The sequence below is a fragment of the Microcaecilia unicolor genome, chromosome 2 (genome assembly GCF_901765095.1).
Source record: "Microcaecilia unicolor chromosome 2, aMicUni1.1, whole genome shotgun sequence".
Classification (NCBI taxonomy): domain Eukaryota; kingdom Metazoa; phylum Chordata; class Amphibia; order Gymnophiona; family Siphonopidae; genus Microcaecilia; species Microcaecilia unicolor.
Window position 1 is genome coordinate 115,832,982 of NC_044032.1, and position 27,364 is coordinate 115,860,345.

Below are 27,364 nucleotides of genomic sequence, written 5' to 3' on the forward strand. Positions count from 1 at the left end.
CTCACGAGTTGTTCAATTGCTGCTGACAAATTATAAGGCGAAATTTGTTGGCTTCACATAAATATAACTCACCTAATCTACTCATTTCCATACTAGCCTTAAAGAACTGAATCGAATCGAATCAGATGGAAAAATCAATTCATATGAGTGAATCGAATCAAAACTTTTTGACTGAATCGGACACTTGTTGTTGGGGGAGCCGGGGGGTAGGCTTCTTGTGGGTGCACTGTGCACAGCATGCTTACTTTTAATTCATAAGAGCTGTCATAAAGGTATATGAGGGTCACATATGAAGCATGTCATCAGTCATCTATGCATTGTCCGTCAGGTGTGTTCGAACTGAAAAAAGGTTGAGAAGCACTGGTATTGTGTATAATTTCTCTCCATCATGTGCCAAAGTGGCTGTGAACAACAGTGTCACTGTTCGGATTCAAAATTGGGTTATAAATCCAATTGTTAATTACCACCTTAATGATTATCTGAAACAAGCCAAAAATAAATAAATATATAAACACTAAGCTAAACTCTCTCACTAACAGGAGTCATTACCCCACCAAGCCACAGAGGAGTCTTTTTTCTGGTTTAGTTCCCTTTCTGCGCGATTCAGGCGCGATCCTCCAGCCGGTAGGGAGGAGGAGGAGGGAGGAGAATGGCAGAGGAGAGGAAGTGTTTGATAGGCTGACACGAATGTAAAATGTTGCCTAGCAGCCTTTAGCGCCGCCCCCTCGAGGAGCTCGAGGACTGTAGTGTTGATGCTCACTCAGAGCAGGCTTTGTATGTTGTGTCTGTAGGGCGATTGCAGTGAATTTTCTTATGCCCTGTGTAAACAGAGCTTTTTCTTCACTTCTGTTTGTGCGGGGATACAAATTGTAAAGCACGTTGCTACCTGATGATAGTTGCTGCTTACGGTTAGTTTTCAGTGCCCTGACGTTGCAAACCCTTCCTGGTTGTCTTGCAGTAACTTTTCTCTGAGGCTGACAGCCGCAATGGTAGCAGCAGGTAGAGGGGGTCAGGGGTACCTACCTTGCCTCCTCCTGTCTTGCCTCTCGTATTACTTGGTGCTGCCCCCCGCCTGCCTGCAGCCCTCACCTCCGCCGCCTAACATCGTCTTCATCCTGGCCGATGACCTCGGGTGGAACGATGTGAGCTTTCACGGCTCCGAGATTAAAACCCCCAATCTGGATAAACTCTTAGCCCAGGGGGTCCTGCTCGATAACTACTACATTCAGCCCCTGTGCACCCCGTCTCGGAGCCAACTGATGACCGGCAGGTACCAGGTAGGTGTGAAGCCGAAGTGCCTCTCATTTCTGACAGCTGGTCAGTGCAAAACTATAAAGAACTCATTTTCCCTCTTATTCTCTACCTGTATTTGAACCGTTGCAGTTCCAGGATCGAAGAGTCGAGGCGATAGTAAAACGAAACGTTTCATATACTGTAGTGGTAGTCACTGTTATTCTTTCTCTTGAGCGTGTGATTTGTGCTGGACAGTAATGTCATGTGACTGATGCCTCAGAAGACATGCTATTTATTTTTTTTACATTTGTACCCCGCGCTTTCCCACTCATGGCAGGCGCAATGCGGCTTACATGGGGCAATGGAGGGTTAAGTGACTTGCCCAGAGTCACAAGGAGCTGCCTGTGCCTGAAGTGGAAATCAAACTCAGTTCCCCAGGACCAAAGTCCACCACCCTAGCCACTAGGCCACTCCTAGAATTAGAGCCAATGGTGGTATAAACTACAGTTAATGTGATTAAGTATATAACTCATGTCATGGTAAATACCGTATCATAAAGAGCAATCAATGCACGTTAAAACCCTATAGCGAATGTTAATTGCACCTAACATGAGTTATTTTATAATAACTCCATGAAGTCTGTTAAAAAAATTATATGCATAAAACAGCTGAATGCTGTTAACCTTTCTTTCTTGGGAGCAACTTAAAGAGGCTGATGTTTTGTTTAAAAACATGCCCTCCCCAATTCCTTTTAAAATACCCCCCACTACCAGTTCCTTTTCAAAATCTTCTTATCACCTAAGTGGGGGGCATCTCCCTGGTAGACAGTAGGGGGAGCACAGGAGTGATTCCTTCCTGCTTCTGGCCGGGCAGCCAATGCTCAAAGCTGCACATTAAAACCACAGTTCAGATGGGCCAACAACTCAACATTAATGCAAAAAATTGAAAATTGATTCTCGAAGCAAATCATAATAAAATGTTATGTGTGGTTAAATAATGCTATTGAACTGAAAGTGGGGGAGGAACGTGCTTAGCACATGCACACAAAGGTTTTGTGATAAGCACAGCTCTTGTGCACGTGGTCAGACAAAAAATGAAAGTGACAGCACACATCAGCACTTTATTCTTCAGTACTTAAATTTGAGCCTCATAAATATTACTAGCACATGGAATTTTTGCAAGGCTCATATTTAGGCACAGAGGAACAGGTGCAGATGTGTGCTTTTACTTTCGGTTTTGCTCGGACATACACACCTGTCTGTTATCTCCTGTCTGCCTTTAAAACTTACAAGAACTTCCTTCCACATCTGAAAAAAGACAGAACCAGCAATTCAATCTGAAAAATTAAGAAATCCTCTCCTCAAAACCTTCAACGCTATCTCAGACCTGGCGAAGACTTTTCAGCATTATAGGTGTAGCTAGGTGAGGCACAGGGGGAGCGGTCGCTCCGCTAAATCGATTTTTCAAAAACTACTACTACTTAACATTTCTAGAGCGCTACTAGGGTTACGCAGCGCTGTACAGTTTAACAAAGAAGGACAGTCCCTGCTCAAAGGAGCTTACAATCTAAAGGACGAAATGTCAAGTTGGGGCAGTCTAGATTTCCTGAATAGAGGTATGGTGGTTAGGTGCTGAAAGCGACATTGAAGAGGTGGGCTTTGAGCAAGGATTTGAAGATGGGCAGGGAGGGGGGCTGGTGAATGGGCTCAGGGAGTTTATTCCAAGCATGGGGTGAGGCGAGGCAGAAAGGGCGGAGTCTGGAGTTGGCGGTGGTGGAGAAGGGTACTGAAAGGAGGGATTTGTCTTGAGAGCGGAGGTTACGGGTAGGAACGTAGGGGGAGATGAGGGTAGAGAGGTAGGGAGGGGCTGCAGATCGAGTGCATTTGTAGGTTAGTAGGAGAAGCTTGAACTGTATGCGGTACCTAATTGGAAGCCAATGCAGTGACTTGAGGAGAGGGGTGATATGAGTACATCGGTCCAGGCGGAAGATAAGACGTGCAGCAGAGTTCTGAACGGACTGAAGGGGGGATAGATGGATAGTGAGGAGTAGGTTGCAGTAGTCAAGGCGAGAGGTAATGAGAGAGTGGATGAGAGTTCGGGTGGTGTGCTCAGAGAGGAAAGGGCGAATTTTGCTAATGTTATAGAGGAAGAAGCGACAGGTCTTGGCTATCTGCTGGATATGCGCAGAGAAGGAGAGGGAGGAGTCGAAGATGACTCCGAGGTTGCGGGCAGATGAGACGGGGAGGATGAGGGTGTTATCAACTGAGATAGAGAGTGGAGGGAGAGGAGAAGTGGGTTTGGGTGGGAAGACAATAAGCTCGGTCTTGGCCATGTTCAGTTTCAGGTGGCGGTTGGACATCCAGGCAGCAATGTCGGATAAACAGGCCGATACCTTGGCCTGGGTTTCCGCAGTGATGTCCGGTGTGGAGAGATAAATCTGGGTGTCGTCGGCATAAAGATGATATTGGAAACCGTGAGATGAGATCAGGGATCCCAGGGAAGAGGTGTAGATTGAAAAAAGAAGGGGACCAAGGACAGATCCCTGAGGAACTCCAACAGAGAGCGGGATGGGGGTGGAGGAAGAACCATGAGAATGTACTCTGAAGGTATGGTGGGAGAGATAAGAGGAGAACCAGGAGAGGACAGAGCCCTGGAACCCAAATGAGGACAGTGTGGCAAGAAGTAAATTGTGATTGACAGTGTCAAAAGCGGCGGATAGGTCGAGGAGGATGAGGATGGAGTAGTGGCCTTTGGATTTGGCAAGGAACATGTCATTGCAGACTTTAGCAAGTGCCGTTTCTGTCGAATGTAGGGGAAGAAAGCCGGATTGAAGCGGATCGAGAATGGCATGAGAGGAGAGAAAATCAAGGCAACGGCTATGAACGGCGCGTTCAAGTATCTTGGAGAGGAAGGGTAGGAGGGAAATTGGGCGGTAGTTGGAGGGTAGTTGGTAGGGTCTAGTGATGGTTTTTTGAGGAGTGGTGTGACTACAGCATGCTTGAAGGTGTCAGGGACAGTTGCAGTGGAGAGAGAGAGGTTGTGGATATGACAGATGGGAGGGGGGGGTGACAGTAGGAGAGATGGTGTTGAGTAAGTTGGTGGGGATGGGGTCAGAGGAACAAGTGGTGCATTTCGAGGAGGAAAGAAGATGGCCGGTTTCCTCTTCGGTGCTATCAGGAAAAGAGGAGAAGGAGGCCTGGGTTGATTGGTTGAGGGAGTGGGTTAAAGGGTGAAGAGGAGGAGATGGTTTGGTGGTGAATTTGAGGGCGCGCATGCAAGGCAGCGTCTCACCTTCCCTCCTATGCGTATGTGCCACCAGCTTCCTGCTTGCACACAGGAACAAGATCGTCGTCCGGTCATCATTGCCAGCTTGTGTGAGCCGTCCAGTGTCCACACACTCCCCGTCTCCCGTCCCCACACTGTGCTGCCTGCAGAAGTGCTTGAAGCCAGGAGAAGGAGAAAGTCGTCCAGAGAGCTGCTCAGCCGATGCTGCAGCGGCCGTTGCGAGCTGGCTCAACAACATTCTTCTCCTCCTGCTCCTCCTGGCTTCAAGCAGTGCAGGCAGGCAGCAATGTGGGGGCACGCGGGGCCTAGGCCAGGGTCCTCTTCAGCGCACGGTCCTCCTCGGTGGCGCTTGGCCTTGGCTGTGTGAAGCTGATGGATGTGGGCTCTGACCTCTTCTTCTTTCTTCTTTAAGGGCTGGCTTGGCTGTAGGGGGTAAGGTAAGAAGGGTCCAGGGACCATGTGCTGTGAGTGTGCTAAAGCAGTAGCAAAAGATGATGAAAAATAAATGTGTGGTCTTACTGTAAAAAGTTTAAAGCTATGCCAGTTCGAAAAGCATTAGGCAGTGCCTTCAAAGGTGGAGGACAAAAGATTTTCTTTTTACTTATTTGACAGCTTTTGACTTTATTTGAAAGCTTCCCATATCTCGATTTAAATACCATGAAATAAAAATTGAACATCAAGTGATGTTCAATTTTTATTTCATGATTTTTAAATCGAGATATGGGAAGCTGGTAGAAACAAGCAGTTATCTCTGTATTTTGTACTCATTTATCTGCACTGTTCTATACAATACAGATGTAGAAATTTCAGTGAGAATATCCTGTTTCTTGATCTTGATCTTAACTGTTCATCTGTTTCTGTAATCTGCCTTTGGGAAGCCTAGTGTTATAAAGATGGAATATATTAAAATTAAATGGAGATAGAATTAAACTCTCTTTCCATTGGGGCACATGGAATCACATCTGCATCTGATGTCTGTTTTGGTCACTTGCTGGCCCTTTACTAACATCTCTGCATGAATACAGGGGGCGTCCCTATAGCCAGCCCCTCCAAATGACACTGATTTAAAATGTGGAATTAGAACTCTAATCGATGAAACCAGGATTTCCTCTGTGTACATCCATATGCTGCACAAGCCAGCATGTTTGAAAATAAGTGAGATTAAATAAAAATGCTACCAACAATAAAGAACGACAACAAGGATGTAGCAGCTCATAGGTTTGCTTGCTTTGTTTTTAATGTACTAACTAGATGATGGCTGCATGGGGAAGGGGGAAACATAGACTAACTTAATTGGCTTCAACTTTTTGATGTCATCATCCCATCTCCTGTTTTCTTCAGCCTTCTTGATGTCAAACTTGATTGCATTGGAAGAAGGCAAGGGAAACAAGGAGGAGATACCAGACCTTTGGAGTGGGGACAAGGGGAGGAATGAGGAGATGCTGGATCCGGGCAGAGGGAAGGAGCAGAAGATGGATGGGACTGGGAGAGGTTGGGGCAGATGGAAGGAGCAGGAGATGGATGGGACTGGGAGGGGTGGTGAGCAGAGGGAAGAAACAGGAGATGGATGGGACTGGGAGAGGTGAGGCAGAGGGAAGGAGCAGGAGATGGATGGGACTGGGGGGTGGGAGAGGGGAAGAAGCAGGATGTGAAAATAGGGATATGTGAATGACTTGAAAGACTGGAAAGAGGATAAGAGGCATTGAAAAGGGATTGGGGTACTGGTGAGGGGTATAGGAGAAGGGGATGAGTTTCTGAAGGGAGTTGAGTTAAGGTAGAAAGGGGTTAAAAAGATGGTGAAAGAGAAGCTATTGGGCATGGGGTATAGGGTAACAGACAGAAGAGTGACCTTGGAGGCAAGGGAGGGAAGGAGACATGGATGGAGCTGGGACCGATAGGGTGATGAGATGCAGTCGAGAGTAGATGATGGCAAAAATAGTGAGTTCAGAGGATGGGAATTGGGGACTACTGAAGTGGGTGAAAGATGGGAGAGGAACTTAGGAGACTGGGTAAGGGAGAGATAGAGGGGAGAACGGGACTGCTGGAAAGGGATTGAGAGGGAGATGGTCAAAGGCAATAGGTAGATACTAAGGACTGAAGAGTGAGAGAAAAGTGGTGGAAAAAAAACATAAAATGAAAGATCAGTGCCAGACAGATGCAGAGAAGGACAGGAAGAAGACAAGAGAAGAGCCAAGAAATGGAAAAGCCAACCTGGAAAAGAATTTAGGAGAAGACTGACACGTGAAAAGTGGAAAAGAGACTGGGACCAGCCCAACTAGAAAAATAGAATGCTCAGACAACAAAGGTAGAAAACAAAACATTCTTTTTTTTAATGCTTTTTAAGGACTAAGGTGTGCCTGCTTTGTGAAATGTAAATTTTTTTTCATATTGCATTTTGCAGAGTACAGGAGAAAATACATTTCTGTTTCTCTTTTACCAGTATTTGCACTGCTTACAGAGTCTGGCTTTCTTGAAGCGATCTATATTTCATTTTTGTGGGCATGTTTTTTGTGGTTCCCTATTTTGTATCACATGAGGGTCTGTCCGTGTTTTGCATATGTGACTGAGGTGACAGATGCTGCTAGCATGTATTGTTTTGTGTAGGAATGTGTAACAGTCCAGCTTGTTCCATTTTCCAGTAGCAGGTATATTGGTGCTCTAGGGTCCAGTGTCTTTTCATAGGTGGGTTATGGCTCTTGTGTGTTAAGTTTACTGTATAGATTTTGAGTGTCTTCTTGTAGGGTTTTGTGTTATTTCATAAAGTGTCTGGCCCTATTGTTTTTGATATGCTGCCTTCATATTCAGCATTTTAGTTTGGTGCGTGTGTGGGTTAAAAAAAAGAGCATTAACGAATATGTATGAGATGTACATATGCAAATGATATGTAAATGTGTCAAGCCACACCCTTTGCAACCCCAAAATGAAACAGTCAAACTATGCCCACGTCTGGCGCCTATTTTACAAAAGTCTGTTCCCCCAGACATCAAAACCTAGCTATGCATCTGGGGTCATCACTTCTTTCTGTGCATTGCAGTTCTCCCATCTGTGCATTGCAAAGGAATACTTACTGACTTCATTAACATCCATTTAAATATATTTCAATACAATTTGCAGCCATCTTTACCACATACATTAATAGCCTCGCCCGAACCCTCTGAAGATATGGTGCACAATAACATGCGTGCAAACCCGTCATAAGAGCACTTTTATGCTTGCGAGAGTTTTGAACATCGGCCCCTACTGTTAGAGTGCTGAGGCTGTCACTTTGAATGAGGATGCATTCTAGAATCACTCCTGCTCTCCTGCATTCCCCCCCCCCCCCCTCCACTTTCCATCAGGGAGATCCCTGGTAGTGCCAGTGGGTATGGGGTATGAGGAGTTCTGGGAGAAATTGAAAAGGGATCAGAGGATGAGTAGGTTCTGCACAGGAGGCTTAGAAAGGGGATCAGGAGGTAGAGATGGAGATGGTGCAAGGGATGCATTTTTATTCTTTCCAACCTAAACAAAGTTGGAAAGAATGATATAAAAGGTTATGACAGTGGTTCTCAAACCTGGTCCTGGAGGCTCCCCAGCCAGTCATGAGAGAGATTTGCATGCAGTGGAGGCAGTGCATGCAAATTTATCTCATGAATATTCATTGTGCATATTCTGAAAACCTGACCTGCTGGGGTGCCTCCAGCACCAGGTTTGGGAACCACTGGGGTATGAGAAATATTGATTTGTCTGGAGACAAAATAATGCTTCAATAAATTTAATGGAATAGAATGAAACCTGGCATGTGGGAAAAACTGGCTAAAAGACACATGAAATTTGAAATGGGCCATATCACATGAGAGAGTCTTCCCCTCCCCAAAAAATAGCTCAATGCAGGAGAAGGAATTCCAGCTTCTATAGCATGGGAACTTACATCTGGTGAACAGAATTCCTCTTTCAAACTGTTGCACCCTGTTGTTTATTTTCCTATTTCCCGAAACTCCTCCACTTCCCAAAACTCTCCCCCCGAAATCATGTCCCTGCAACTTGCCTACCACTCTGAAAACTGCCATAAACTACCCCCTCCACTTCCCCACTATCTTGCAAATGGCCCCAGCCTCCACAACTGCCCTCTTGCGACTGCCCCACCCCCAGAAACCATCCTCCTTCAACTGTCCCACCCTCAAAAACAACCCCCCCTCAACTATCTCAACACACACACACAGAAGGGTTGTAATGAATTCCACGAACAATGCTTTGCATGCTTTCTCAACTTGTTTAATAATAGCAGATCCAACGGGAACAATTGATACTCTTAGCCGTAGCAAAGTAAGTGCAAATTTATGGTAAGTTAGTGAATCCCACAGAAAAATTTCCTGTGGTAAAATAATGTTGAAAGTAGTGGTGTAGGCAGAAGTTCATTTTTGTGGGTTTCCAAAGGTGGACTAAGGAGGCCTGGTATTCTCTCCCCCCCTCTGCAGCTGCAGCCACCGCCGCAATAAAATATTACCTTCGCTGGAACCGAAGATGTCTCCTGCCTGAGTTGTGCCTGTGCTGAACGAGCAGCACTTAATTCAGGAGGCACGCTTTGGCCGCTAATGTCGACTCCCCATGCATGCTCAGTTAGACCACCATCTTTAAAGGCTTTATATCGGTCAATCCACTCAACTACAACACCTCCTGAAACTCAGTATTCCATGCATGAAAAATGTTCGCTTCTTCAAACACTTTAATGCCTTATTTTTGTTCAAGATCATCCCTCTATGGAACTCTCTACCTACCTCAATCCGGCTAGAACTCTCCTCTCTCACCTTTTAGAAAAAAACTGAAAACCTACTTATTCGACGAGTAACAACCTATGAGAAACCATGCACTACTCTAAAGGTTACCGACTAACTAGTGCAATATGAAATACGTTTACAGAAAATATAAAGTCGGTGTAATATGTTTAAGCAGACTGTAAAATTGTTCTGTTACTAATTGTGTAATATCTCCAACACACTGATATAATCCAAAGGAAAACCACTTAACTTGGGCAGACTGACAGTGATCTGGGCCCCTGGGCAGAAAGGGTCATTGGAGCTCCCCCAGGTCCCCACAGCTACTGCCCCTATCTTTGTTCCAGCACCCCCTACCTTGAAGAGCCCTGGTGGTCTAGTGGCCTCTTCAGGGGCAAGAAATAACCCCACTCTTTCCTACCTGCCGCTGCTACTCTACCCGGTGCCACCGCTTCTTCTTAATGGCTGCCGAGACTTTCTGCCGTGCATGTGTCTGAGTGAAATTTGAGGGTGTAAATTGCAGAACTGAGGGCTTACTTGTTCTTCCTGTTTCATGGACTCGACTGCTCAAATGATCTTGTGATGAGAATAATAACATTGGCACTCATGACGAAAATCAAGACTTTGCTCCTGGATTCATTTTATAATAGTTATGCCAATATATTACTCATTTAAATGTTAACTTTACAAAAGTTTATCTTCAGTGGATTTACAAATAAATTATACTTAGGTAAGTGCTAGAATTAGGTTGATAAGATATTGTATAAGTTTATTCCAGTTACAATTTAGACATTAAAGGGTCCTTTCACTAAGGTGCGCTAACGGATTTAGGGGTCCTTTTACCAAGCTGTGCTAGAAAGTGACCAGTGCCGCAATTAGCGTGTGGGTTTGCCACGTGCTCCAATCACTTTCTAGTTGGCGGAAAAATACTGGAATTGTAATTGGGTCAGTAATGTCTGTGTACTAATTTCACCATTGGTGTACAGACATTCCCGTCTGAGCCCTTAACGCCACCTATTTAGTTGGCAGTAAGAGCTCACACACTAATCCTGTGGGCAGCGGGCAGCGATGTCCGTGCGCTGCTCGATTACCACAGAGCATACTCACACCCCACTCTAGAAAATAATTTCTATTTTCTAGCACTGGGATCAGCATGTGCTGATCACAGTACCTTGGGACACCTCAACACGCCCTGCGGTGTTGCCATTTTGCCGCGTGCAACACATTCGGTAGCCCTACTGTCCTTTAGTAAAAGTGCCCCTTAGTGTGCTATATGCTGTGCAGCCCATTGCATACCCATGGGCTGCATGACACTTAATGTACATTAATTCATTAGCATCCGCTAAATCTATTAGCTCATCTTAGTAAAAGAACCCTTAAAAACTGTACTGAATTGATATATTTCTTTTGACAAAAATAGATCTGGTATTTGGGCTGTAGCTTTCTGCAAACTAACTAAACATTTGCATACTTCTAGAAAGTACCTGGGAGATCAGGGCGTATATCTGTTCACAGAACTTCAGCAAAGAGATCTCTCTCTCTCTCCTATTATTTGTGTACCAACTAAAGAGAAGTCAGTCCTCTGTAACAGCTTTAAGCATAGACATGCACCATCTGCTGGCCAAATAGGAGAAATACACTTCAGACATATTTAAGACAAAATCCATTGCTTAGTATCTTTTTGTAGTCCATTTTAAATGTACAGCGTTCATCAGATATTTTTACCATACCTCTATTTTTCGTTCATAGCCTAGTCCACAGTTCCCTTCCGTTTAAAAATATTCTTCATAACCTGTCTAATTTTCGTAATCCATTTCATCAAAATTCTAATTCATACTCATTTCACATTCAGTTTCTGTCTTTTAAAGAAACCTTTCTCACCATCTGTTATCCTGCTTGTAGCATTATATTATGGTACAAGTTTTATTAACATGTGGTTCATTCATTACATTCAGCAAGTTTCGCTTTCATTTTTATTCTAGCTTCATCTCCCATTGTTCCACTATGTTCATTTCGTTTTACTTTGATATTACACTTTTTCCATTTGATACAATACACGTTAGTCTTGAATATTAGCTACTAACATTTATAGTGGCTTCTATTTGTTACACTTTACGTCTGTCTTCAGTACTTGCTTTGTGATTGGCCATGTCAATCCGAGGTACTTATAGCTGTAACATTCTCTGATTGGGTACAATATATGCCGATCAACAGCACTGATCACTGTGTGATTAAGATTCCTCCAATCAGTACGTCTTGTTTACTCAGCCTTCCGTTTCTTTTTGGCGCCAAAACACGATATTTAAACATCTCTCATGAACTATATGCTGTTTTGTCTTATACTGTTTATACAGATTATATCGAGACGCTACGCCAGTAGAGAATCACAAAGGTCTTTATTAAGGTATGATTTTTATTTTTTTTTATATATATTTTTGCCTACTTTACTAGAACATGGGAGACCTTTATCATTATATGAGCAAGCGCATTCCTTTTGCACGCCGTCTTTTTATTGTACCACCATCATAAACGTGCGTTCATAAATGTACTCTGTTTAATATTTAGTTAGTTTGATTTAACCCTACGTGCGCGTTTTGTTTACTCTTTATATATATATTTCTCTACATGTCGGTTAGTTTTCGCCATATCCACAAGCGCTATGCACTGCTTTTCTGTTTTTCAGGGCCAAAACCCGACTTTTTCAATTTACAGGTAGAGTCCCGTGGACATACTGTAGAGGGCATCACATTCCACCACTTTTCTTTCCTTTTACCATTACCTAATACACATAGTTGAGACGATATCATATCCCCTTTACACCACATTTACAGGCACTCATGATGACACGTTTTTTTCTGTTGTAGACCATTCGACCTCAAGATCTACTTTTCTTTTGAACCATAAGGATCATCAAAGGTCTGTTAAAAATTTTACATGTTTCTAGAATACGTTTTGTATAGTTCCATTTTGCAAATATTTCTTGTATTTTTATATATATTTTTCGCTATACATACAAGCACTGTGCACAGTTTAAATCCTACATGTTTCTATTATATGGTCTGTATAGCTCCACTTCGCAAATAAATCTTGTATTTATATATATATCTATCTTTTTTCAGTACATACAAGCGCTGTGCACTGCTCAATTCCCTTTAATTTATATGCAGTGCATTACATCCCTCCCCCCTTTTTCCTTCTTTTCTTTTTTCTTTTTTTGCCTTTTTTCACTACATTTTTAGTTTAGACAATATTATATTTTTATTTTATTGTTTCAACTGGTACTCATGATGACCTTTTTTTCAAACCACTCTACTTCAAGGTTCATTTTTTGAACCACAAGGATCATCCAAGGTTTGTTAAAAATCTCACATGTTTTTATGATGCAGTCCATTTATATTTATATTTTTATTTTTCTGATTTCATTCATTTTTAAAAATTTATATATTATTTATACATAATATACATTGTTTACTCCTTATTTTGTCAGTTTATGAACGTGCATCCTATGTTTGTAAGATATATATGTATACAAAAAACGATCTTAGTTCAAATGATTACTCCTTTTATTCCATTGTGATTATATACATGTTGGTTTTCATACTTACCATTTTCAGGAGCCTTAAATCTACAGCACATGTACCCAAGGCATTTCATTTTTATTCACAAATGTACATATTGTATTATTTATATATGATATATTATATATTTTTCATTTACTATACGTGTATTATGAATATAGTTTGTCTCATTTTAACTTTTAAATAATTCCTCATACTCTATGTAGTATCTCTGGATTTATTTATAAATGTACAGTTTTTTATTGCACAATCATTTCCATATTTTCAATATATGATTTTAAATTTTTAAATTTTTAAGTTTTAATTTTCACTATCCCTTTATGTGTATGTTGGATATATACATTTTTATATATAAGTAGGACCTTTTTTGTGCATGGTATATATATATTTTTCCCCAGAATTGTACACATTCTTCTTTTATATATATGTCTTAGGATCCTTTATATCTTTGTCTTAAGACTTTATATAGGTTCTATTTATAGAAGTATGTCCCTTTTTGTATATTCCGAATACTTAATGTACAATTTATTTGAGTCAAGTTAATCATTAATATAGAGTCCTCAAATACAGAGAGAAGAAAAAAATATATATATGTATTATATATTGTTTTATTATTTACACGTATACACTTAGTGAATTTTAACTTCTATATATTTTTTTGGGTTATTTTATCACTATAATATATATGTCCTTTGACATATTTATGTATATATTTTTTTATGTTAAATTTATTTTTTGATTATTCTTTGAATATTTGTTGTATTTATAGTTTTTAGACTCCCGAGGCAGGCCTGTGGCTGAAACACAGTTTCTGTGTCGAGTCATTGAATAAAGTGGTACTTCGAAATCCTATATCCCGTTTCCCTGGAGTCATTGGTCCACTTCCCACTCTCTTTACACTGTTATATTTGCATGGGAGTTAGTGTTCATCCACCTAGGTGGATCACCTTCTCCTTGATATTTAAGACAGGAAAATATCTAATACATTTTACAGGCTTAAAACACACTGTTTCTTCACACATGCAAAGGTAAAGAAGTCAGAATGTGGGGTGCTGTTTTTATGATGGTTTCTGATCTAGGGCAACAATGTTGCAAGCATTTGCAGATAATTCATTTTCATTTCATTAATTTATAATCCGCCTATCTTTTCAGTGGTAGATATTAACGAACAACAAACATGTACAATAACTATTCTCCGAGGACAAGCAGGCTGCTTGTTCTCACTGATGGGTGACGTCGACGGCAGCCCCAGGACCGGAATTCTCCCTAGCAACAAAGAGTTTGCTAGCCTCGAGCTCCCGTGCAAATCGCGCATGCGCGACCATCTTCCCGCCCGAACGCGAGCGTGCTCCTCAGTCTTGTTTTTTCCGCGGCTCGGGACGCTGCTTCGCTGCTGTTCTCTGCCCCAGAGACCCCTCGCTGCGGTTCTTCAGACTCCCGTGAGTTTTTTGCTTTTCGCGAACTTCTTCTTTAAAAAAAAAAAGTTTAGTTTTCCTTTATTTTCCAAGAAGTTCCCGTAAGTTTTCTTTCTTTTTCTTCAGCAGCCTTTTTGGGCTGCCCGTGCGGGTCCCCCATTTTCCTCCTTCTTGGTGTCCTTTTTTTCTGACAACATAGTTTTCGACCTCACCGGCGTGATTTTTCCGCCCATGTCCACGAAGCCTACCAGCGGCTTTAAAAAGTGCATGTCATGCAACCGGACAATCTCGCTCACTGATAGACACATCTCGTGTCTTCAGTGTTTGGGAGCTGGTCATCGTCCCAACGCCTGTACTTTGTGCCTCCAATTGAAAAAGAGGACTCAAGTGGCGAGATTGGCTCTGTGGAACATTTTGTTCGGAGCCAGGTCCAGTCCTTCGGTATCGACGGAGTCGGCGGTATCGAGGTCATCGCCGGTATTGATGTCAGTACCGGAGACTGCATTGACGTCCGGAGTGCAGGTAAGGGCTGTCCACAGGTCCCATGCTGGTGGCAGTGAGCCATCGAGCGGGTCTCCACCTGTCTCGAGGACTCCTGTTCTACAGGCCTCCTGGGATCGACCTTCTTCGGACCTGGCCCTGAGGAGGCATGTGGATTCCACGTCTTTCTTTTCGGTACCGGAGGGTACCGTTGGCATGCTTCGAGCGAAGGCTAAGAAGCATCGCCATCGGTCACCTTCCCGCCATGGTACCGAGAGCTCCGGGACGCCAAGGACTTCGGCACCCAAAAAGCACCAACACCGGGAGGATCACTCGCCCTCCATTCAGGAGGTGTCGGTGCGCTCAGCCCAGGACAGCCCGGTACCGACTCCGAGCCCCAGACAGGTTCTGTGGTCGTCACCTGTACCAGATCCTTTGCCTTTCTCTACAGCTACTCTGAACGAGAGCCTCCGGGCCGTACTGCCAGAGAGTCTGGGAGAGCTGTTGCGACCATTTCCGGTACCTTCAGTGCTTGCGCCGTCGGTACCGTCTGTTCCAGTACCGCAGGTGCTTGCGTGGTCGGTACAGTTGAGGAAGGCAGCGGTTGGCTTGTCGCCCGTTGTGAGGTCTCCGACCCCGGTACCGCTTGCAGTGCCGGTATCGACCACCACCCAGGTTGACTCCCCGCCGACATCGCTGGAGGAAGCTTCGTCGCCTGCGGTTCGGGGGTATTCCTCTCGACACCTCCACGAAGGACATCGTTCCTCGGCGTCATGACGGGCCCGGCTTCGGACCGAGGTTCACCAACTCATATCTGATACCGATGGAGAGGACTCGTGGGAAGCGGAGAAGGACACCAGGTATTTCTCGGATGAGGAGTCCTGTGGTCTGCTTTCCGATCCTACTCCCTCACCTGAGAGAAAGCTTTCTCCCCTGGAGAGTCTTTCCTTCTCTTCATTTGTCCGGGAAATGTCTACGGCCATTCCCTTCCCTGTGGAGACGGTGGATGAGCCCAGGGCTGAGATGTTCGAGGTCCTGGACTATCCATCTCCACCTAAGGAATCCACCACAGTTCCTCTTCATAATGTCTTTAGGCAGACATTGTTGACGAACTGGGTGAAGCCATTAACTACTCCCCACATTCCCAAGAAAATTGAGTCCCAGTACCGAATCCACGGGGACCCAGAGTTAATGAAGACCCAATTGCCTCATGACTCTGGGGTGGTGGATTTGGCCAAGAGTTCTAGGGATTACGCCTCGGCACCCCCTGGGCATGAGTCTAGAACTATGGATTCTTTTGGGCGGAAGGCCTACCATTCTGCTATGCTCGTGTCCAAAATTCAGTCTTACCAGCTCTACACGAGCATTCACATGCGGAATAATGTGCGGCAGTTGGCAGACTTGGTGGACATGCTCCCTTCTGAGCAAGCCAAGCCATTTCAGGAGGTGGCGTGTTGTAAATTCCTCTCCAGGGGTGCTTACGATACGTTTGATGTTGCATCCAGGGCCGCTGCTCAGGGTATAGTGATGTGCAGGCTCTCATGGCTGCGTGCCACTGACCTAGACAGTAGAGTCCAGAAGCAAGTGGCGGATGCGCCTTGCCGGGGGAGATAATATTTTGGGCGAGAAGGTCGAACAGGTGGTAGAACAGCTCCACCAGCGGGATACCGCTTTCGACAAGCTCTCCCACCGGGCACCTTCAGCATCTACCTCAACTGGTAGACGTTTTTTTTGGGGAAAGAGGAATGCTCCCTACGCTTTTAATAAGCGCAGGTACAATCCACCTTCCCGACAGCCGGCTCAGGCTAAACCCCAGCGCGCTCGTTCTCGTCAACAGCATGCGCCTCAACAGGCCTCTGCAGCTCCCCAGCAAAAGCAAGGGACAGGCTTTTGACTGGCTCCAGTTGAGCATAGCTGACATCAAAGTGTCCGTGCCGGACGGTCTGCCGGTCAGAGGGAGGTTAAAATTTTTTCACCAAAGGTGGCCTCTCATAACCTCCGACCAGTGGGTTCTCCAAATAGTCCGGCTAGGATACGCCCTCAATTTGATCTCAAAACCTCCAAATTGCCCACCGGGAGCTCAGTCCTTCAGCTTCCAACACAAGCAGGTACTTGCTGAGGAACTCTCCGCCCTTCTCAGCGCCAATGCGGTCGAGCCCATGCCACCTTGGCAAGAAGGGCTGGGATTCTATTCTAGGTACTTCCTTGTGGAAAAGAAAACAGGGGGGATGCGTCCCATCCTAGACCTAAGGGCCCTGAACAAATACCTGGTCCGAGAAAAGTTCAGGATGCTTTCCCTGGGCACCCTTCTTCCCATGATTCAGGAAAATGATTGGCTATGCTCTCTGGACTTAAAGGATGCTTATACTCACATTCTGATACTGCCAGTTCACAGACAGTATCTTCGATTCTGTCTGGGAACACGGCACTTTCAGTACTGTGTGCTACCCTTTGGTCTCGCCTCTGCGCCCAGAGTATTCACAAAATGCCTGGCTGTTGTAGCGGTGGCTCTCCGCAGACTGGGAGTGCACGTGTTCCCCTATCTCGACGATTGGCTGGTGAAGAACACCTCAGAAGCAGGAGCCCTACAGTCAATGCGGATGACTATTCAACTCCTGCAGCTACTAGGGTTTGTGATAAATTATCCAAAGTCCCACCTTCTTCCAGTACAGAAACTAGAATTCATAGGAGCTCTGCTGGACTCTCAGACACCTTGTGCCTACCTTCCTGAGACGAGAGCCGACAATCTCCTGGCTCTTGTCTCTCAGGTGCGGGTGTCTCAGCAGATCACAGCTCGGCAGATGTTGAGATTACTCGGCCACATGGCCTCCACAGTTCATGTGACTCCCATGGCCCGTCTTCACATGAGATCAGCTCAATGGACCCTAGCTTCCCAGTGGTACCAAGCTGCCGGGAATCTAGAGGAAGTCATCCACCTGTCCACGAGTTTTCTCGAATCCCTACATTGGTGGACAATTCGATCCAATTTGACCCTGGGACATCCTTTTCAAATTCCTCAGCCGCAAAAAGTGCTGACTATGGATGCGTCTCTCCTAGGGTGGGGAGCTCATGTCGATGGACTTCACACCCAAGGATATTGGTCCCTCCAGGAAAGACAATTTCAGATCAATCTTCTGGAGTTACGAGCAGTCTGGAACGCTCTAAAGGCTTTCCGGAATCGGCTGTCCTATCAAATTATCCAAATTCAGACAGACAACCAGGTTGCTATGTATTACATCAACAAGCAGGGGGGCACAGGATCTCGCCCTCTGTGTCAGGAAGCCGTCAGAATGTGGCTTTGGGCTCGCCGGAATGGCATGTTTCTTCAGGCCAGATATCTGGCAGGCATACAACAGTCTGGCCGACAGGTTGAGCAGGATAATGCAACCTCACGAGTGGTCTCTCAACTCGGGAGTAGTATGCAAGATCTTCCAAGCGTGGGGCACCCCCTTGGTAGATCTTTTTGCCACTCAGATCAATCACAATGTCCCTCAATTCTGTTCCAGGCTTCAGGCCCACGGCAGACTAGCGTCGGATGCCTTCCTCCTTCATTGGGGGGAGTGCCTCCTATATGCATATCCTCCCATACCTTTGGTGGGGAAGACTTTACTGAAACTCAAGCAAGATTCCGGAACCATGATTTTGATTGCGCCTTTTTGGCCCCGTCAGATTTGGTTCCCTCTTCTTCTGGAGCTGTCCTCCGAAGAACCGTGGAGATTGGAGTGTTTTCCAACTCTCATCACTCAGAACGAGGGGGCGCTTCTGCATCCCAACCTCTGGTCCATGGCTCTCACGACCTGGATGTTGAGAGCGTAGACTTTGCCTCCTTGGGTCTTTCAGAGGGTGTCTCCCGAATCTTACTTGCTTCCAGAAAAGATTCTACTAAAAAGAGTTACTTCTTTTTATGGAGGAGGTTTACCGTTTGGTGTGACAGCAAGGCCCTAGATCCTTGTTCTTGTCCTACACAGACCCTGCTTGAGTACCTTCTACATCTGTCTGAGTCTGGTCTCAAGACCAACTCTGTAAGGGTTCATCTTAGTGCAATTAGTGCATACCATTACCGTGTGGAAGGTAAGCCGATCTCAAGACAGCCTTTAGTTCATGTCAAAGCCCCCCCATCAAACCTCCTACAGTGTCATGGGATCTCAATGTCGTTCTCACCCAGCTGATGAAACCTCCTTTTGAGCCACTAGATTCCTGCCATCTGAAGTACTTGACCTGGAAGGTCATTTTCTTGGTGGCAGTTACTTCAGCTCGCAGTCAGTGAGCTTCAAGCCTTGGTAGCTCATGCTCCTTATACCAAGTTTCATCATAACAGAATAGTCCTCCACACTCACCCTAAGTTCTTGCCGAAGGTGGTGTCGGAGTTCCATCTGAACCAGTCAATTGTCTTGCCAACATTCTTTTCCTGTCCTCATACCCGCCCTGCTGAACGTCAACTGCATACATTGGACTGCAAGAGAGCATTGGCCTTCTATTTGGAGCGGACACAGCCCCACAGACAGTCTGCCCAAATGTTTGTTTCTTTTGATCCCAACAAGAGGGGAGTGGCTGTAGGGAAACACATCATATCCAATTGGTTAGCAGATTGCATTTCCTTCACTTATGCCCAGGCTGGGCTGACTCTTGAGGGTCATGTCACGGCTCATAATGTTCGAGCCATGGCTGCGTCAGTGGCCCACTTGAAGTCAGCCACTATTGAGGAGATTTGCAAGGCTGCGACGTGGTCATCTGTCCAAACATTCACATCTCATTACTGCCTACAGCAGGATACCCGATGTGACAGTTGGTTTGGGCAGTCGGTGCTGCAGAATCTGTTTGGGGTTTAGAATCCAACTCCTCCCCCCTAGGCCCATTTTTGTTCTGTTCCAGGCTGCACTCTCAGTTAGTTGGATAAGTTAGGTCAATCTCAGTTACGTGCTCGCCGTTGCGAGGCCCAATTGACCAATGTTTGTTGTTTTGAGTGAGCCTGGGGGCTAGGGATACCCCATCAGTGAGAACAAGCAGCCTGCTTATCCTCGGAGAAAGCGAAAGCTACATACCTGTAGAAGGTATTCTCCAAGGACAGCAGGCTGATTGTTCTCACAATTCCGCCCACCTCCCCTTAGGAGTTGTATCTTCCCTTTCTTTGCTTTTTACTGGACTGAGGAGCACGCTCGCGTTCGGGCGGAAAGACGGTTGCGCATGTGCGATTCGCATGGGAGCGTGAGGCTAGCAAACTCTTTGTTGCTAGGGAGAATTTCGGTCCTGGGGCTGCCGTCAACACCATCCATCAGTGAGAACAATCAGCCTGCTGTCCTCGGAGAATACCTTCTACAGGTAGTAGCGCTTTAGAAATGTTAAGTAGTAGTAGTAGTATGGAACTTTCGCTTTACTTACAATATAAAGTAGAATCATAGACATACATTGTAAAAAATAACATTTCTTCTTCGCTCTAATGATTGCTGTTTGGTTCTTCTTGCTCCCAAACTTGCTCAGTTAGAATTCACCAGACACCATGCTTTTTTATTTATTTATTTATGTATTTATTTATTTGGATTTTGCATACACCTTTTTCAAATAGTAGCTCAAGGTGAGTTACATTCAGGCACACTAGGTATTTTCTTTGCAGCCCTGTCTTTTTGGAGCTCTCTCCCTCTAGATATCCATACTGATGCTTTTTTCAAAAGCTTTAAAACCAAGCTAAAGACTTGGGCCCTGTTTACTTATTTTGTAAACTGCTCTTAACTGGAAGGCTATTGCGGGTAATAAATTTTGTTGTTGTTGTTGTTATTATTATTATTATTATTATAATGTATCAGGACTTGAAGTCATCTTTTTACAGGGGTTTGGGAAAAGGTGCAATCACTTGTCTAAAGAGCTGAAAGGTTTTCCCATAGAAGACTAATTTTCTAAAATATTTATATAGGTAAAATAGGGTTTTACTTGCAGAAATTAGCTTTGAGAAAACTACTCTCTCTCAGGGTGACTAAAGCTTATGTAAGTGGGGGTGATTCTATAACAGTGTGCCTATATGTGACCATCTCTTCACTCTGCCACATTGCCTGTCCTGCGGCTGATTTTCCCCTCACATTTCACATGCTTGGTTTTGATGAAACCGAGCATGCGCAACGTGAGGGGGAAAGCAGGGGCAGGGCAAGCAATGTGGCAGAGTGAAGAACAGCGCTGGAGGACAGTTTCTTCTGCTGGTGGGGCTTGGAGATCCCCACCAGCCAAGGTATTTGGAGTTGTGGGGGGGGGGGGGGGGTAGTAGCAGTAATCCTGGGGGGGCAGCCCTCTCTCGGGCCTGGCTCAGTCTCTTGGCGGCCCTGGCCCTTATCAGGGCTCTGTGACCAGCAGTAACAGCACTGCATTGCCTGCCCTGTGGCTGCTTTTCCCCTCACGTTGCGCATGCTCAGTTTTGTGCTTCTTTTATCATGGTGAGTAAATTCTCTGATTTCCCCCCCCCCCCCCCCAACCTTCCTGATTAGCTTCAGCTATCCTTCGTCAGTGTGTTTACTGCTTACATTACCAAACCAATTTTATTTTTATCCTCTTTAGTGGATTATATCCCCCAAAGTGCGTGCATAGGTACATATCCGACATGTACACTTGTATGTACTAGTATTTATACGTGTAACTGGCATGTTAATGTGGGCACCTACTTTATAGAATTATCTCTGTAGTGCTACTACATACAGCATTTTACCCACAGCGAGAGGCGGTGAGGGGGTGGGGCTTATACATCTATGCATACTTTGCAATTTTCAAACGTACCTATTTACTTTTACTAGGGGAAAAAACACCACTTTCACAAATTAGGTGTAAATGTGCACAGACAGTTTCCCTAAAAAGGCCAACCTGATCACTTGGTGGCAGGGGCGTAGCCAGACCTCGCCGGGAGGGGGGCCAGAGCCCTAGGTGGGGAGGCACTGTTTAGCTGCCCCCCTCCCCCCGCTGCCGCTGCCACATTTGGTTATTGGCTCGTTACAAATGTTATAGGCACAGTCAACCACAGGACAGCAAGTGTTTTTTTTTTTAATTGATTAATATATTTCAACATTTCACTACAAACTGTGAGTATGCAATCGGCATTACAATCAGGAAATCCATAAAAATAAGGAAAAAAAAAATCTTTAAGGCCTATTCGTCCACAATTTAAAGAAAATTAGATTCCAAGAATACAGAAACATAAATAACATAAAAGTATTTAAAGAAAGTAGTTTAACGGTTGCTACCTCGGGTTACCGAGCCTAGCCTGCTAATTATGGAGGGCATACAACACTCATATCTACTCTAGCATCAAGAAATTCTTTTAACTGTTTTGGGTCTACAAACTGAAAATGTTTACCCTCAAGCAGTAGATTACATGTACAAGGAAATCGTAATACAAAATTTATTCCCAGTGCCAACGCTCTAGGACGCTGCTCCAAAAAAGCCCTGCGCCTAGATTGTGTAGGCTTTGAGAGATCTGGAAAAATACGGACCTTTGAGCCCAAAAACAGGTTTTCTAAATGTCTTAGAGAAAGTCTTAGAACAGCATTGCGATCAGGCTCCAGGACAAAAGTGACCAGCATAGTTGACCTCTGAGTAATAATTTCCAGTGAACTCTCGAGGAATGAAGTCAGATTCATTCCATCCCCCACTACTGGGGGGTTTCCATCGCCCCCCTTCGGTTTCCAGATGTAATAGGCCCGTGTTATGGGGGGTAGCGAGTCCTTATCCATTAGCAAGCGCTTTTAAAACTGATATCTTCTCTAGAAAAATGTTAGGCTTTGCTAGAGGGAAGAACGGATACATTTCAGCAGGATATTCCTATGTCGCTGATCCTCATAAGCACAGATCCAGTCAGAGCTCAGTCCTGAAATGCCTCAGATTTAAATTCCCGCCGCCCGCCCCGCCACCGCATCATGTACCTTGTTTGCTGCCAGCGCCAGAGTCTTCTTCAGCGCCGGAGTAGCGAGCCTTCGTTCAACGAAGTTCCTCGCATCTCTCACACACAAGCAGCCGGAGTAGCATAGCGCGCCTTCAACGAAGTTCCTGGTGATCAGCTGTTTCTTACGCCTTACGTCCTGCACGGGGCTATATGCACGTTGCAGGACTAAGGCATCAGAAACAGCTGATAACACCAGGAACTTCGTTGAACGAAGGCGCGCTACGCTACTCCGGCTGCTTGTGTGTGAGAGATGTGAGGAGCTTCGTTGAATGAAGGCGCGCTACTCCAGCGCTGAAGAAAACTCTCTTCGACTGGTGGGGTTCGGGGACCCCCGCCAGCAAACAAGGTACCTGATGCGGCGGCGAGGCAGGCGGCGGTGGGGGAGGGTTGGTGGCGAGAGGAGGGGGTTCAAGGGGATCGTCGGCAGGGGGGCCAGGGCCAAATCTACGGGGGCCCAGGCCCCCTCAGGCCCCACATAGCTACGCCACTGCTTGATGGACTAGGCATTCACATGACAGTCGCAGTGTAAGCAAAAGATTCATCACGGTCAGCATGAGGCTTTGAGTATCTGTGTACGTTCAAGGCCTGCCAGCTTCTGCCCCCTCTGAAACAGGAAGATCTGAGGCGGTGGAACCTGGCAGGCCTTAATCATCTGCACATGCTCAAGGCCCTACACCGCTGTGATTAGCCTTTTGTAGAAATACGGACTGTTGAGCTGGCACCTCCTTTAAGAAAGTAGAGAATGGAGGGAAACTGCAGAACACCTATTATGGTGGCGGGGGATGAGGAGGAGCATGAGAAGCTGAACACCTTGGGGGAGGACACTTCTGGGAGGGGAGATAAGGAAGATGCTTGATAAATGTTGAATTCTTTCAACAAATCCCAATAAAGTTATATACAGAGAAACATAAATTGTAGAATTTTTTCTTTTTATTCAACTGCCAATGCCATGACAGAGCTATGTAGAGAATATCTACATAGGAAGCAAGTTATACAGAGAACAATCTCATCCAGTACAGAGATAAAGTTGCTTGCTTATACATTTTCATTCTAGTTTATATACACCCTTTTTTAGCACTGCCTGTTCTCTTTTGCACACAATGCTCTGTTTCTCATGTAAATCATTAATCTGGTCAGGGCCATCTGGTGCTTGTCTTCCTTCCCCTTATCTCTCCCTTACTTTAAAGTATCAACCACAGACTTAATTCTCTTGCCAATCTTTGTTCTCTGTTAATCTTTTTCTTATGAGTCATGCTCACACGTTCATTCTGCATGCCCTGTACTTTCTGTACAAGGTCAGTTATAATTGTAACTTGCTTTTCAGCAACCATTTTCTTTTCTTTTTCTCCATTTTGTATTGCCAATTATATACATACCCCTCTTGAACACTGTTGACAGTGTTCACAATATTATGCACTAATAGTTTCACTAGCATGTTTGAGCTTGCTTAAGATATAGAATGTCACATTATTCTTTTTCACAAGGCCGTCGTCACTAGGAAACAGTTTCTGTCAAGTGCTGTTTTTTCATTGCAGATACTTTAGCATACAAATTGTGTATTTCTTTTTTCTCAATCAATTCCTGATTGACTTGGGTTATATTCACATTTTGTTTTTGTGAGATCATGGTTGTGGTTGTTACTTTTGTCAATATATTTCCACACATTTTCATACAGCAAGGAATTAGACAAGCCAGTAGTAATAAAACTATTATAAAAACAATTGCAAATGTTACAAGACCTTTTAACCATGGGCCCAGTCCTCCAAACCATCCTTTTACTGATTCCCACCATGAGGTATCCAATACACCTTCATAATCTTTACTTGATAATTTTGCTAAGTCTTACAATTATTGATTGATTTCTAATAACTGAACAACACGATGTATCATTCACTATGCCGCATACTCCTCCAGATTGGGCCAACATAAAATCAACCGCCATGCGTGTGTGCATTGCATATCTCGCTGTATCATCAATTTCCTCTTGAAGTGCGGCTATAGCTATGTCTAATTCATGTGTTACTACATGTAATAGTGATTGTAAGCGTCTGATTGACATACCCATTTCAGCTGCAATATCAGATCCTGCAAATGGAATCCATCCAGTGGCTGACAAGGCATCTAAACGTTTCTTAGTCATAGGATAGGTACTGTTAATATAATCTAATGCTAATTGTAAAGCTTGATCATCTCCTGTTAAAGCACTAAAGGAGGTACTGGAAACATCTCTTTTACGTCGTTTCTGACTATTAGAACTATGTGATGTGCCATTTAATGGAATGATCAAATCAAATAAATTTAGTTGAACAAGAGTGCAGAACTTATAACATGAGGGAAGATAAGTGTACAAGATATTATCACATAACAAATAATCTCCTAACCGTAAAGACTGTAGAGAAGTTAGGTTATGATATAAAGCATAGGTTTGAGAAAAAGGAAAAATAGGATTATTTGGTTCCCTTAACTGAAGAACAAGCAGTAGGCACAGCAGTAATGGCTTGTATAGAAGAGGCATTAAATTGACATAATGAAAAGAAGAAAGTCAAATTTGTGAGAGTAAGGTTAGTAGAGGTCACATAAGAGGTTGTCAGTGTCCGATTATAAGTTCTTTTGTTAGCACAGGCTATAGATGTTGCAGTCTGATTTATAACATAGGATCCCTGTAACACAGTCCAATTTCGGGATTGTATGTCATAAGTATAATTACATAAAACATTAGGTATCTTACCCTGAAGTGAACTAGAGTTTATCAGACACCAATAGTTTAGTGCAGGAATAGTATAAGCAAACAAAGAAGGCAGGCGTTGAGCAGTAACATTGGTCCAATATTGCCTATGCTCATGATCCAAACCCAAGTAGCAGGTACCATTACTGAAACAGTTATGAAGACCTTGCAACTTAATCATAGAATAAGGGTGAATATGTGCTGGAATGGTAGTTACAGAAGTGACAAGTGGAGTGCAAATAATACAGTTAGTCAGATTAAGAGTCATTGAGGCATGTTGAATTCTCTCAACATATGTATTGAGTCCATAAGTAAGTCCTACCAACAAACAGATTACAAAAACCTTCATAATTCTTTTGCACTGATGATGTTGCTAAGGAATGCCTTCTAGGGGTATAATGGTGGTTTCTATTTGCTCAGGTGGTCCTGGATCTTACGTAAATCAGATAGATGTATCCAGGTGGTATGGTCTGACAATTTTGCTGCTGTGCGAGTTAGCTCTTTTATTTCAAATGGTCCCACGTAAATTGGGTCCTTCCAGGTCTTATGTGTGAAGTTCTTTCGAAGGACCTTTTGACCCACTGAAAAAGATAAAGAAAAAGTCATATTAGGAACTTCCTTTGATTTACAAATTGCCATATCTCTGGTCAAATTTATTATTGGATTTATTTGTTTCCAATAATTAGTTATACCGTCAAAGCCGGTATCAATTTCTTTTACAGGTACCCCTCTAGGGTCTCGTCCTGTATGTAATTGAAAAGGCGAGATCTGTAATTTTGTACTTGGATGACATCTTAATTGTAATACAGTCAATGGCAATAAATCTAGCCAAGTATATTTCTTTCTTTCATCCTGATTCAAGGAAGCCAATAAAATTCTAAGTCTAGTTTTCAATAGGCCATTATAGCGTTCCACTAGGCCATTAGAAGTAGGGCGATAGACTGCTACCCGTCTATGCAGTATTCCACATAAATCAGTCATATCCTTAACCAAGGAATTAACAAAATGACTTCCATTATCTGTCACCAATTTCTGTGGGCACCCATGTGCAGGTAGTATGTACTTCAAAAAAGTGTCTATTATTACCTGAGCAGTTTCCTTTGAACACGGAAACGCTTCCACCCATTTTGTAAATGCGTCAACCCACACTAAAAGATACCTTTTACCTTTTACCGGTATTACCATATCCGTAAAATCCAAATGCCATTCTACTCCAGGTCCCGTTGGAATTGGAATGGATCCAGGAGAAATACTTGGTCCTCGATGTACTATATTTTTGGAACAAACTAAACAGTTTAGTACAATTCTCGTGGCATAAGAAAGCATATTAGGATGCCAAAATGAGACCTCCATAGCTTTACTCATGTCAGAGGCTGGTAAATGTAATGTCACATGCCAATTATAAAAATTATTTATCAATTCAGAAGTAGAAATTTTTCCATTTTATTTCTTCAGATTCAGTAGGTTTTTCCTGGCCTAGAGTTTAGCAGTTTATCTAAAAAATGAGTTCAATCAGAATCTCCTTCCAGCATTGGTGCAACCTTATAAAGGTTAATTGCAGTAATAGGCAACAACCCTGAGAACAGAGGAGAATGTGGTGACCAGGTCTGTGACCAGGTCTGTTTCAGGAATGGTAGACAGCAGGCCTTAACACAGACTGGTGCCATCAGTGATCACAGTCAAATGATGTCACGTCCTGCCTGCCAACTAAGGTGAGAGGACAATTTGATGAACCTGAAAAACAAGAAAGAGGACTCCAAACGATAAATCAGAACAGGGCCTCTATGTAGGCTTCAGGGCATAAATGATAATAATTCACTCAATATCTGGTCAAACCCTTAACAAAATGCCATTAGCTTAATTCTATACTCAAATTTCATGCTTCTTTTGATAGGTAATACAGAATAAAATGAATTGCTATTCTGGCCTATCCCCAAACAGTATAGTCCTGTTGAAACACTTCCACATATATCCACTTCCAC

The 27,364-nt window shown here is 44.0% G+C and overlaps 1 protein-coding gene across 1 annotated transcript in view; it reads left to right on the plus strand.

Moving 5' to 3' along the window:
* Positions 1-748: 748 nt before the first annotated feature.
* The window catches only part of LOC115463051 (arylsulfatase B-like), a 240,963-nt gene continuing 214,347 nt past the window's right edge, over positions 749-27,364 (plus strand). Inside the window, exon 1 of the mRNA XM_030193237.1 lies at positions 749-1,277. Coding sequence (XP_030049097.1) covers positions 987-1,277 — 291 coding nt within the window. The 5' untranslated portion in view covers positions 749-986. The remainder of the gene's footprint in view (positions 1,278-27,364) is intronic.